This window comes from Pipistrellus hanaki, assembly GCF_964339955.1.
Source record: "Pipistrellus hanaki genome assembly, chromosome: 16".
Taxonomy (NCBI): domain Eukaryota; kingdom Metazoa; phylum Chordata; class Mammalia; order Chiroptera; family Vespertilionidae; genus Pipistrellus; species Pipistrellus hanaki.
In genome coordinates this window covers 191,791-205,020 of record NC_140518.1, presented here as the reverse complement: position 1 = coordinate 205,020, position 13,230 = coordinate 191,791, and the positions used below count along the sequence as shown (strand labels likewise).

Here is a 13,230-nt window from a genome sequence, read left to right as displayed (position 1 = left end):
TAAACAATGGGCCAGGCCTCAGCAGATGGGATGGCTCTGTCTGATGAGCTGGGGAAGCCCACCCAGGCAGTGGGCCCAGTATGATGGGACTCTCCCTCGCCATCTGGTGGTCAACAGGAGCAAGTGTTCCTGTGGTCAGGTTTCAGGGCATTGAAATGCTCCAGCCAGTTTGCCAGACTGCAGTGCAGCTCTGCTCTCAAGCTTCCTGGAAAGGGTGGGAGTGGGCATTGGATGAGGGCTTCAAGCTGCTCTAGGTTAACTCACCTCATAGCACGCATGCCCCAGGCTCCAGGCAGGTTCTGACTCACATATTTTTGTCTTGTGTGTGTGGATTGCTACAGTATGGTGGTGGTTGTGCAGGGTGGGTTGCTTCTGGCTTTTCTCCGCTGCCTGCTTATTTTCTGGTATTTTGCAGAGGGAGCTGCCTGTCTAATGAGGTCAGATGATGTCCCTTCACTACTGTAGTTCTGAACCTCCCCGTTTCTCTTTACTAACTCAACCTGAAACGTTGGCTGTTTTATGTAACTTGATGTTCTATGGATGCCAAGACATTTAGATTTGAGTGTTCTTTTATAGACACTTGTCAGTGGAAACACATGACTATTCCTATTGATTACATCAATTTTAAAAGCAGATGTTTTGTTTAATTATAAAAGCAATCTGAGCTGTGTGTAGGCAAGTTGGAAATTTTGGAACATAGACAATTAGGAAAACTCCACACACTTTTGTAATTCTGATGCACAGTGCCTGTGTTGCATTTCTTTGTCTGCACTGCTATGGCATCGCCCGTGCACGCAGTCTCATTGAGTAAGCATCCTGCTGTTACCTCACTCACGTCACCATTGGTGAAATGGTTCCGTTCTGTCCTCTGTTGTCAGGTACTGAGAGCTGGTGAGGTTCAACACTTGTTTCTTGTCTTAGGCTTTACCGACCCGCGTTGTGACCTGGCTTCTAATATCTGTGGGTTTCTTGGCGCATTTTCTTCTCCACGAGCTTGAGCTTCCTACAGGTGTAGGGTGGGCTCTTTCCCCTAGGTTGTTGGTGGCCTTTTACTTTCTCCTTTGGACTCAAGTTTTACTTTTAATATCAAAATGGTGCCCTGGCTGATGTGATTCAGTTGGTTGAGCGCATCCCGTGTACTGATGGGTCACTGGTTCATTTCCCAGTCAGGGCACATGCCTGGGTTGCAGGTTTGATCTTGTTGGGGTGATTGTACGAGACAGCCAATTGATGTTCTGCTCTCACATCAGTGTTTCTCTCTCTCTCCTTCTCTCTTAAAAACACACACAATAAAAACATAAAAAAATCAAAACAGTGATTTTTCCCTCTTCTTTTAGTTATTTTTACTTTTAAGCTTGAAGTTTTAACAGATTTTATAAGTCGTCATTTACGTTTTTCTACTTTTCTGTTGTTTAATGTACAATTACTAACCCATGTGGTTATACAATAGATCTTTCCCCTGATGGGTAACTTAGTTGTTCTAGCACTGTTTTGTGAATATTTCACCTTTCCATAAATTTCTTTAAAAACACACAGTAAGTTTGAGCCTTAGCTGCTGTCTGATTGCTCACCTTGTGCTTGCTGCCAGCTGCCTGCCCGCCTCGCCCAGCTGGTTCTTGCCCACCTTTGGCCCGCTGAGCTTGCCCCTGCCCCATTCACAGACATATCTGAGCTCAAGAGCGTTGGCCCCGAGTATGCCTCCTTTTTTGCGGTCATGGTGCCTCAGCCGCTGTGGTCTTTAGCACCTTGGGTGCTGCCTATAGTACCGCCAGGAGTGGCACTGGCATTGCCGCCATGTCCATCATGCGACCAGAGCTGATCATGAAGTCCATCATCCCTGTGGTCATGGCTGGCATCATTGCCATCTATGGCCTGTTGGTGGCAGTCCTTATGGCCCACTCCCTAAATGAAGGCATCAGTCTCTATAGGAGTTTCCTCCAACTGGGCGCTGGCCTGAGTGGGCCTCAGTGGGCTGGAGCTGGCTTTGCCATTGCCATTCTGGGGGACACCGGCGTGTGGGGCACTGCCCAGCAGCCCCAACTATTTGTGGACATGATCTTGGTCCTCATTTTTGCAGAGGTGCTGGGTCTCACCCTCTCCACAGAGTAGCTCATCTCGCCGAAACCGGTTTGGCTCAGTGGATAGAGTATTGGCCTGCAGACTAAAAGGTCCCAGGTTGGATTCCGGTCAAGGGCATGTACCTTGGTTGCGGGCTCATCACCAGTAGGGGATGTGCAAGAGGCAGCTGATCGATGACTCTCTCTCATCGATGTTTCTAACTCTCTATCTTTCTCCCTTCCTCTCTGTAAAAAATCAATAAAATATATATTAAAAAAAAAAAGTAGCTCCTCTCTAAGCCCACCAGCTACAGAATATGCCGTAAAGAAAACCTTCCTCATTCCAGGTCCCTGGACCAGTGAGGAGGTGACTTCTGGCCACCCCCACCCATTTCCTTGCTGCAGAGTGCTCTGTGTATAGGGATGGATTTGAGTTGTCGGTTTCTTTTTCTTTTTAAAAAAAAATATATTTTATTGATTTTGTACAGAGAGAAAGGGAGAGAGATAGAGAGTTAGAAACATCGATGAGAGAGAGTTATCGATCAGCTGCCTCTTGCACACCCCCTCCTGGGGATATGCCCGCAACCAAGGTACATGCCCTTGACCGGAATCGAACCCGGGACCCTTCAGTCCCCAAGCCGACGCTCTATCCATTGAGCCAAACCGGTTTCGGCTGAGTTGTCGTTTTCACTGGATGTTTGTTTATAAAGATTTGACCTGTTTGCACGTCTGGAGCAGCCCTCCTGTCTCTCAGCTTTAATAATCTTTAGAGGTTGCTGTGGGGTTACTGTGTGCTCTGAGATTTTTTTCTATGGAACCAGAGCCATGTCCAGTGAAATGCTCAGATGTGAAAAACAAACAAACAAACAAAAAAACCACATAATTCTTACACAGAATAGGATTTGTCACCTTACCTTTGCTGCTGCCCTCTTAGACCAGGTTACTGAGTTATCAGTACGTGGTGCTTTGCCCGAGGCATCCTTTGTTCCTCTGATATGTCTAGTTCTGTAGTTAAGGTTTTGCTGATAATTGTTCTAGTGTTCTTCTGGGGCTTATCTCTAAGATGCCTGCACTGTAGGCTGAGCAGGTGGGGCTGTGATATCACTTCTAAAAGGGAAGGAAGTGGAGGATTCAAAGATCTTTGTACAGAAGAATCCTGTTCCTATAAATATGTGTTTTTATCTGTGAGGTAGATATCTTCTCCATTTTTGCCTCTCCTGTAAACATACTCCTTTTTAAAAATAGTTCATTGAATTTTAGAGAGAGGAGGGGAAGGGAGAAACACCGATGTGAGAAGGCAAACTTCATTGGCTGCCTCCTGCAAGCCCCCTACCAGGTATCAAGCCTGAACCCCGAGCATGTGCTTCCACGTCGCTAGGGTCCGCCATCCTTCAGTGTGTTCCGTGGGGCTGCTGAGGGGAGTGTGAGGTCCTTACAGTGGCCTCCTTCTGACGTTCTCTGGTCACATGTCCTTGTGCCTCTTGGAGGCTGCACTGTCTCCCATCCTCCCCTTACCCAGCTGCTTTCTTCATGTTATTTGCTTGTTTCCTATGTTTCTGCCCCCCGACTGTAAGCTCCCCTCGGAGGCAGGGGCTCAGCCTGAGCCAGAGTCAGAGAGCTGGGGGATTGGCGTGTGGACGGGGTGGGAGGAATAGAGTTCTTGGACTTTGGTGTGGGAGCGGGAGGGTGGCTGCCAGCCCAGCCCAGGTGTGTAAGAGGGTGGGGGAGAGCCAGCACAGCCATCTGCGTTCTGAGCGTGGAGAGCTGAGCAGATGCCAGGGATGTGGGGCCGCGGACATCAGCTGGAGCTCTGTGATGGGGAAGGGAGACCCATGGCAGATGCAGGGAGAGCGACCTGGGCTCTGCTGCTGGGCCAGGCCTTGCGTGTGGGGGCATGGCATTCCAGGGAGGAGGGGGAGCTGAGGAGTGGACATTGGTGGGGCTCAGCGCAGCCATGGGGATAGGTAAAGGTCTTCTTGTGGCGACTGGGGCCTTGGGATGAGTGGAGGCCCTGTGGGGAGGGGGTGGGGGTGGAGGACTGCGAGTGACTTCAGAGAGGTCTTGGTGGGGAATCGTTGCCTGAGGACCTCAGACTGGGCAGTGTCTGCGTTTCCTAGATTGGGGTGTTGGTGAGTTCTCCTAGGCTGGGCCTGGGCTGAGCTGCGACCTGCCTGTGTTCCCTTCTGGCAGGTTTATCACACGGCCCGATGTCAAACAGAAGATGGCGGATTTCCTGGACTGGAGCCTGTGCACTTTGGCCCGTTCCTCCTTCCAGACCATCGAGGGCGTCATCACCATGGACGGGATGCTGCAGGCCCTGGTAAACCCGCCCGGGGCGAGGGGCCTCTTTAGTGGTCAAATCCTGTTGACCTGACTCTGTTCTGAAGTGCTTGGAACACAGGAAGGTATTCAGCCCTGACAGGACAGTGAACCAAGTGCCTTTTTCGCTGCTTTGGACTGGACCTTCGGCCTGCCCAGGGGTGGCCGTGGCTTGTCAGCGAGGGCTTTCTGCTCCAGTGGAGATGGGCTGCGCCGGCCTGCGCCGGCCTGCGAGTTGCCGCCAGGGGGCAGTGGTGCCCAAGGAGCTGGGCCAGCAGGCCCATGGGCGGGCTGACAGGCGTGTCCTTCTGGGGTTTCCTGCTGAAAGGGAGTATCATTATTGGCACGCCTCTAATGAAATCAGGCAGGTGATTTAAAACTTGACTTTGTGCAGATAGTCAGGTGAGGGTGTTTGTAACAACTGGGTTAAATACAGAGCTGACATCTACCCTTTGCTGGCTGTCCTGCTTTTAACTAATGAGGAAAGTTACCTCTCGCACTGGCTCCCCTCCTGCAGCTGTGGTGCTCCACCTCCTGCTCTGTGATTGCAGTGGGTGGTGTGGGGGTGATGTGGGTCCTGCCCTCGGCTGTAGAGCCGACGGCCCACTTTCAGGAGAACAGGACACTTTGGACTGTTTAAGTGGAGGTGTTTGGACCCGTGACTCAGTGTGATGTCATGTTCTTGGGTGTTGTCGGCTGTCATTGGCTGCTGCAGGTTCTGATGAGGTGTAGGAGGCCAGGAGGCCTGGTGGAAAGTGGGGCGATGGTGTAATTACCCAGGCAGTGGGCATGGGATGTGGGAGGTAAGCTGGTGATGACTGGCCTGCCAGGGGCCCCTCGCAAGGAAAGCCCTTTCTCCCCAACGCTCTGGGCACCGAGGGAGGTGACCGCTTGGTCTCTCAGAAATGTTCTCGGCACCTGTTTCTTTCAGGTTACCATTGTCTTCAGGAGGGATTGCCATTCAAATGATGAGAATATTTGAGACATTTAAAAAGAAAATGCGTGGCTCAGTGGTTGAGTGCTGATCTATGACCCAGAAGGTCATGGTTCGATTCCCGGTCAGGGCTCGGTCCTAAGTGTGGGACATGCAGGAGGCAGCCGATCCATGATTCTCTCTCATCATTGATATTTCTACCTCTCTCTCCCTTTCCCTTCCTCTCCGAAATTAGTAAAAAAAAAAAAAAAAAAATCTGGAAAAAATAAAACATTTCCAGACTTCCTGTTGAAGTAATGTGTTTTTCATGCTTTTTTTCTGTTCTATGAATAGATGTATGCTCTATTTCAACTTTAAAAAAACTGTTGTGTAGTGGCAGATCCACTGAACTATACATCTAATTCCAGAATATTCTCATCGCCCGTAAGGAAACTCCACACCTATCAACAGTCTCCCCCACCCTTGCCTCCGCCCCCCGTGGGCTCCTGTATTCTGGGCGCCTCACAGATGGAGGCCTACACTGCGTCCTTGGCCTCAGGGTCTGCTCCTCTCAGTCAGCGGGATGTGATGCTGTCAGGCTCACCCACGGTGCCTTCAGCTTCCTTCCTTCTCACGCCTGGAAGATAGCCCACTTCCGGGCTTAGCTCTTGTGGCTGTGGCTAATGCCAATCTGAACTTGAGTTTGAGCGTGTATATTCAGTTTTCTTGGGTAGGTAACAATAGTTTTCTAAAAACAATGTAATTAAGTGTTTTTGTTTATGTGGTCTTTAAAATTTTGTCTGCACATCTGTCGTATTGATGAGCACGGGGTATTCTGCTTGGGTAGATACACTGCCTGTGCCCTCAGGGGCTCTCATTCCAGCGGCGTGGCGGGGGAGGGGGTGGTGGCGGTGGTTAGGATTTTACTGGGATTTTCGGTTTAATTGCTGTGATGGAAGTTGGCCAGGGGGAGGCTCTCCTGGGAGGCTGCCCAGTGTGGAGTTCAGGGAGGGGGTGGTGCAGGTCATGGCGTGTGCCCACTGGGCCATTGTGGCGTGGATCCTGAGGCAATGCATTTATGCTGGAGGTAATTCTGGTGAAGGAGGGTGGATGGGGTTGAGAGGGTTTATTTGAAGGTTTTGGTCTAAGTGGAGTCCTAATTTTTTGCATGAGTCACATTAAGAAGTGGTAGGTCATGGAAAACCATGGCAGGTCTGACAAAGAGTAGCTGGGGCCTGTCAGTCCATCCACTGTGGCCTGTCCGGGAGATTGGCAGACCCTCCCGAGTGTGGCATCGCCCTAGGCACCTGCAGGCAGGGAAGCAGGGTCCCTGTGCCAGGCAGTGGGGGTAGGGTGGGGGACCTGTGTGCTCAGTCCCCGTGAGAATGCCCCCAATGGCTTCCGTGTCCCTGGGCTCCGGCTTCATTTGCATCCACCTGATCATTAGTGTGGGTTAGGTGGAACAGGTGAACTTGTAACAAGTGCTGTGAAAACTCGGAGTTGAGTTTTGTTTCCCTTGAAGCATATTCCTTGGCTTGAGAAGGTCCTGGGGCCCCTCTGTCCACAGGTTTCTTTTTTCTCACATTTTTGTTGATCATCTTGTTGCTATATCTCAAGAGTGTTCCCACATTTTCTGTTCGTTTTTTTATTCCCAAGTGGCAGGCCCGGGCATTAAACAGCAATACCACGCCTGCTTCCAGCCATGGGCGGGGCTGGCATTCTCTCCCGTGGCCCCCCCAGCCGGGGTGGGGGAGGGGTGCGCTTTCTTTGGCTGTCTCGGAGCTCCATCCTTAGGCGGAGGGAAGTCCTCTGTTCCCTCTCCCAGAGGAATAGAAGGACTTCCTCAAGGCTTAGAGAAGCTCAGCCTTCTGCCCCCACCCCTGTGTGGGCAAAGGATGAGGAAGGGTGCCCCCTCCCCAGGCAGGGCACTGGGTGGTGTGTGGGCCGCACCTCAGCAATCCGAGAGACAGTTGCTAGAGAGAGTGAGCAACTGCCTGACGCAGCGTGGAGTTCCTGGGAAGTGAACGCCTGAAACTGCCGGGAGCAGGGGCCGCAGGGCAGCGCATCCCTTTTGGGAAGTCTAGGGTCTTTCTGGGGCTGTGTCCTGTGCCTTTTCTTTAATTGAAGGAGCAGTTTGGCCTAATTGCTGCTGCTGCCACCTGGGCATGAGGAAGCCAAGCCGGGCGCAGAGCTCTCCTGGGCGAGCGAGCGGTTTCGCCATGAGCTCGTCAGACCTGCACCGCAGAGGCCGGGCGTCTGCTGGGCATGCTGAGACTTGCAGGCGTGTTGTGCTTCAGGATTTCAGCTGCTGCCTTTGATGCACTTGGCTTCGTTTTTATCCACCTGTTCATTATGTGGGTTAGGCGAAACAGGTGAACTCGTAACAAGTACCATCGAAACTAGGAGTTAACTTGTATTTCCCTTGAAGCTCATGCCTCTTGCAGCGATGATTTTTAACTCCTGTGGGAGGGAGACAAGTGTTTGGCAACCTGATTGCACTGCAAGGCCCTTTGCTCCAGCTTTTAAAGCACCTTCGGTTTAGTCCCTACCAAAACGTTAGGATTAATGCTAGCTGAGGAAATTCAGGGGAGGAGAACAGAAGTTAAAATGGAGAATGGCTGTCACTTGGCTCTGCTGTGGCCATGCTCACTTGGTGGAGGTGCTGCCATCTCGGCTTGCACGGTGATGGGAGATTCTGTCTGTCTCCTGCAAGGGCTGGGAGGGGTGGGCACGCCTCCTCCGGAGCCAGGGTCTTCCCAGGTGAAGTGCTGCTGCCGCCCTCTGGGGCGCGGACGGCTCTCCTGTTCACCAGCTGTTAGGGTGGCATCTCCCCTTCACAAGGGGCTACCTCTTGTTAGAGGGGAGACAGTAGCAGACAACCACGTATAAAGCCTGTGAGGGGCCGTGCCACAGCCTCTGCCCAGGTGGGAGCAGCTGCCCAGAGCCTGGACCTCCCAGCTCCAGTCGAGTGGCTCTGCCCTGGGCACTTGGCTGCCCCAAGGAGGCTGATGTAAGTGGGCCAGTCTGGAGCCTGGAGACTCTGTAGCAACACCAGTGACCCCAGGCAGAGGTGAGGGCCTTGCTCCACACCCACCTGTAGAAGGGAAATAACAAACCTCTTAGCTCAGAGGGTGGTGTGAAGGCTAATTACTGTATGTCGACTCTTTGAAGATAAAAAGAAGCCACTTGATTATCCAAAACAGTTCTCATGGCTGCTTTGATTTCTTTTCTTTTAGCTTCCTTGGAGAATAGCACCCAGTGGTTTCCTTTAAGGTTCAGTTTGGCCAGAGGACAAATTGTCCAAATTGGGCTTCTTAGTCACAACACTAGCCTGGGGCAGGCTTCCAGGCGGCGAAGGAGAATGTGCTGAGAACCATTTGAAGAGAACCATTAGAATTGGCAAATATAGAACTGGGGTGGGGGAGGAGGAGGTATCCTCAGTTTCCTCGGGGGATGAAAGATGCAGAGCAGCCGCCTCTGACACTATTTTAATTTTATGTAACTCGGCATTCTCCGTGGAGCAGGCAGCACGGGGTGCCGTGAGTCCTGTTGAAACCTGTGTGCTGTGGGCACGCCTTTACTTCACTGGCAGGCTGGCTGTGCACCTGCTGTGTGCTGAGGCTACGGGCCCTGCCGGACAGGTGTCTGCTCCCGGGCAGCCTGGCGGGGCCCAGGCGTGGAGGGCGAGGGCCTCCCTCGTGGGGAGCACATAGAGGCCCAGGGCCGGTGGCCCTGTTCCCGGCCCCTGGCCTCCTCTGCAGCCCCGGGGGCGCCTTGCCGCTTCCTCCAGCTTGCGGCTGGCTTTTTAAGGGCATGGTTCCCGCTGACCTCGCCCTTCCCTGATGCAAGTGTCCCTCAGGTCCTGTCCGTGGGCAGCTGACGTTTCTCCCCTGATTCACCCTTGCCCCTCAGTTTTTTGTTTCTCCCCTTGGTCCTGTGCACCTCTGCTTCACAACCCTGTGTGCAGAGTTATGTGCTTTCTGTCGCTTCTCTCTCCTCCCCAGCCCTGCAGCAAACCAGGGTGCTGGGTGCTGGCTGAGCTGGGCTGTGCTGTGCTGGGCTGTGCCGTGAGGCTCCCCTTCTTTCCCGGCTTGGTGCTCACGGGCTGCCCCGGTGCTGTGCTCTGTCCAGTGTCAGTCTGCTGTGATTTCTTGGGGAGGCGGCGGTGGCGGTGGCGGCGGCGGCAGGGGTGGGGGGGTGGGAGGGGGGAGCCCTTTGAGATGCCCCTCACTTTCATTTTTTAAGTCAGCAGAGATCCAGGCTGCGGTCGGGGTAGTGGAAGGTTCTCACCTGGAGCAGCTGGAGGGGGCCTCGGGAGGGAGGGATGGGGACCTGTGAGAAGGAGTCAAGGACGAAGCCTCAGGTCAGCCCTGCTGCCCTGCAGGGAGAGTGAGCCTGGGTGGGCTCTTCCCACAGGTGAGGGCCATGGGCCATGCCTGAGAAGGCGTCCAGCTGGAGCTGGTTGCTTTGGGTGCTGACGGCCTTCCTGTTTGTTTCATCTCTTCGTGTGTCATGTGCCACAACAGGGCATGGTACCTCCTCTCAACGTGGGGTGAGACCAGGAGCACAGGATGAGGCAGCCGTGCGCCCGAGCTCTGTCCTGTCTGCTCTGAGCTCCTCCTGAGGGGCCAGGCGCGGGGCAGCAGGTGCCCGGCGGGGTCCAGGGTGCACCGCCTCACAGGAGAACTCACGCGCCATGAGTTATGTGCGCGGGGCCCTTTCTCCCTGGGCCTGGGGTGGAGCTGCTTTTCTTGGCCTTGACTTGATGGTGCTCCAGGGAACCTCAGACCAGCATCTCCTGCTTGGCAGCTGGGTGGACCTGCTCCTGAGCCGCTGACACTGTGATTCACCCGCCGGGGAGCATGCCCCGGGGAGGGGAAGCGGGAGGGTAGCAATCTAAAGGGTGGCTGTTTAGAATGATCACCCGGAAACTCAGCTGTTTGCACCTGAGCTGTGCTGGTTTCTAAACACAACAGACGGTGCGGGCATTTCTCCGAGTGTGGTGCTGCTGCTTCCTCTCACAGCCGGTGCCGGGCCTCTGAAGGGCGTGCTTTCCGCCCGCAGCTCAGTCTGATGCCTTCTGTTTGACTGCTTCCTCCTGGTGCTGGCTCACAGTCTCAGAAAGTGCTTCGGTGAAGGGTAGTGATAATGACCCCATTTTTAAGTGAAAAACACAAACAAAAGCAAAGTCCTTGTCTTAATTGATGTTTGTTTCTTCCCTTTTCACCCCTCTGCCCTCCTGGTCTGCTCCTGGCAGGAATTTGGCAAATAAAGAATGTTTAGCTCTGGGTGGGTGGCTCAGTTGGTTGGAACGTCATTCTGTACACACACACACACACACACACACACACACAAAAAAAAAAGCAGGTTCGATTCCTGGTCAGGCATGTTCAGGAGCAACGGATCAATCAATGTTTCTCACATCTCTCCCTTTCTCTCTCCCCCTTTCTTTCTTGCCCTTCCCCTCTTTCTCAAAATCAATAAAAACATATCCTCGGTCGAGGATTAAAAAAAGGAAGACAGAATGTTCACCTGTGAGAGCATTTTGCATTTCCGAGCATTTCAGATTCTTGCTTAGTGAGTGAGACCAGAGGGTGCTTTAGCAGGAGTTGGTGCTGTCCGTTCTTTCCCAATCATCGGGCGTCTGTCCGTCCTTCCCTGCACACTTTCCGTCCTACTTCAAGCCTCTCATTAGCTTTCCTGGAAATGCCTCATCTTCATTTCATCCCCTTCTGTGTGCCCTCCTTACCGCGCGTGTCAACTGACGTCTGTCCAGTTAGAATCTAATGGCTCACTGTGTCCAGGATTAGGCAGTAGCCCCCTTGCCTGCAGGGTGACATTTCAGTCCCTCACATGGCCCCTAAGTAGGGAGTTCATTATGTCACCCCCAAGCCTGTGGTTTAAAACAGCAGCCGCTGTTTGTGTGTGTGGGCTCTGTGGAGAGGCTGGTGGGCCTGGACCCGGGGTGTCTTTGTTGGCGGAGGACGGGTGAGGCGTCAGACACAGTCCTGTGCCCTGCCTTTGTGTGCCACCCTCGGACCTGCGGCTTAGTCCGCGGGTGCCGTTATGTACCAGGTGCTCGTAGACGCCTCTCGAGGCGCCTTCCTCGCCTGATAACTTCCCTGTGGGCACGTGTCCCGATGAAGCCCCCGTACATGACCGCACCCTTATTTACGGTGCCCTTTTGGAGGCTCCGGCTCTGCGACCTCTTTCATCTCCTTCAGAAGCTGCTCTTGCTTTTCGGTGATGAGTGTCCAGAAGAGAAATTCTGGAAGGAGCAAAGGATTGTTTTGATTTTTTTGGTTTGTTTTAAATTTGAACCCGCAGCATTTTAATAGAACTTCTTTTTTTTTTTTTTTTTTAGGCACAAATATTTAAGCATGGAAAACGTGATGACTGTTTACCCTATGGTAAGGCTCATTCTTAAGAGGGTGTGTTTGCCAGGGGAGTTAGCTGAGTGTGCCTGTTTAACGTGTTATTTGCAGGTGCAGAAATCTGTAACATGCTGTATCAGGACACTGTCCTAGTTTGTAGTGTTTTGTTTTGTGTGTGTGTGGGGGGAGCGCTGGTGGGAATGAGGTAGACCTCGGGGGAGGGGGATAATCTGACTTTTGGGCTTTTTCCAGGAGGTCAGAGCTCCTGGCGCGGGGTCTAGATTCTAGTGACGAGGCTCACTTCCTGGGGTCCCAGTCACAGCTGTGTTCTTCCTGTAGATATGGCCACATCTTTTGTGCTTTTATCTCATTCTTTTAATTTTATATAGAACCTCAACTTATAAAAATAATGCTGCAGAGAGGTGTGCCACCTGGACCCAGAGGGATTTCTGTGTTTTAGAATCAGATTTGACTAGTAGGGTCTATTTTCTAAAAGGAGTTTTCATTTTGGACACTTGGCAGCACGTATAAAGTCAGAGAGAATGATGGTACAGTGAACCCCCTGCTTCTATCCGAGGCCTCAGACTGCCGTGATGGCACTCTACTGCTGTCCTCACCCACCCATGCTGCCTCTCTCTGCGTCTGTGCCCCTAAGAGACAGGGCTCCTGTAGAGAAATAACCTGATGTCATTATCGCACCTGAGAAATAGGCAATGACTGCCCAGCATCTCCCCGTGTTGTCCTCAGTGGACTGTATACACAGGACACAGGTCTGTTTTCAGTTTGTCGGTTACACCCGGTTACTCGCTGCATACTGGGCCTTTCAGGAAACTACTCGGATGCTGTTACAACTTGTCTTGAAACCCTGCCCTCCTTGTCTCTCACATAAGATGCCATTCCATTCACCGTAGTGGCCTCAGCTTCCCCCGAGGCTCACCTCATCCCCCCACCGGCCCTGGCAGCATTTCCCTGTCCGTGAGACCCCTCCTGGCAGGCAGCCTTATCCCCACGGCTGTGACCACTCATGCCTGATAAACAACAGCAAACAGCAGCCACCCCAGAGCCGTGTGCGTCCTGTACTGTAGCCTGTAGCATAGGCTGTTCTCTACGGAGAAGAACCTCTTCTCCCTCCCTCGGGGGCAGCCCTGTTCTCCCAGCCTCTGGATCTGCTGCTTCTCAGGGAGGAAGTGGAGCAGGTCCACTCTCGCTGCACTTGGTAAAGGACATGGGACGAAGGGTCTTCGTGACACAGGGCTCGGGGTTCATTGTGAACTGAGGCCATCACTGCATTCGGGGTTCTGTGGGGTCATCTGTGGTTTAAATGCTGCAGACATCACACACATGTTGCACATGGGAGGTGGGGTGGGTAAAAGCCTTCCACTAACTGAGTCGCATGTGCTGTTGTTCGCAGCTGCCACTGTTCTCAAGTGCCTGGATGGCTGCAGGATCCCTGACAGCAACCAGACCTTGCTCCGGAAGCTCAGGGTGAAGCTGGTGCAGCGGCTGGGCCTGACCTTCCTGAAGCCCAGGGTGGCAAAGTGGAGGTTGGTAGGCTGAGGTGTACCGT

The 13,230-nt window shown here is 52.9% G+C and overlaps 1 protein-coding gene across 1 annotated transcript in view; it reads left to right on the top strand.

Annotated features, from left to right (window-relative positions):
* The window catches only part of TBCD (tubulin folding cofactor D), a 94,310-nt gene that overhangs the window by 9,258 nt on the left and 71,822 nt on the right, over positions 1–13,230 (top strand). The window contains exons 7-9 of the mRNA XM_084861892.1: positions 4,248–4,377; positions 11,654–11,699; positions 13,075–13,207. Of these exons, the coding sequence (XP_084718018.1) occupies positions 4,248–4,377; positions 11,654–11,699; positions 13,075–13,207 (309 nt within the window). The remainder of the gene's footprint in view (positions 1–4,247; positions 4,378–11,653; positions 11,700–13,074; positions 13,208–13,230) is intronic.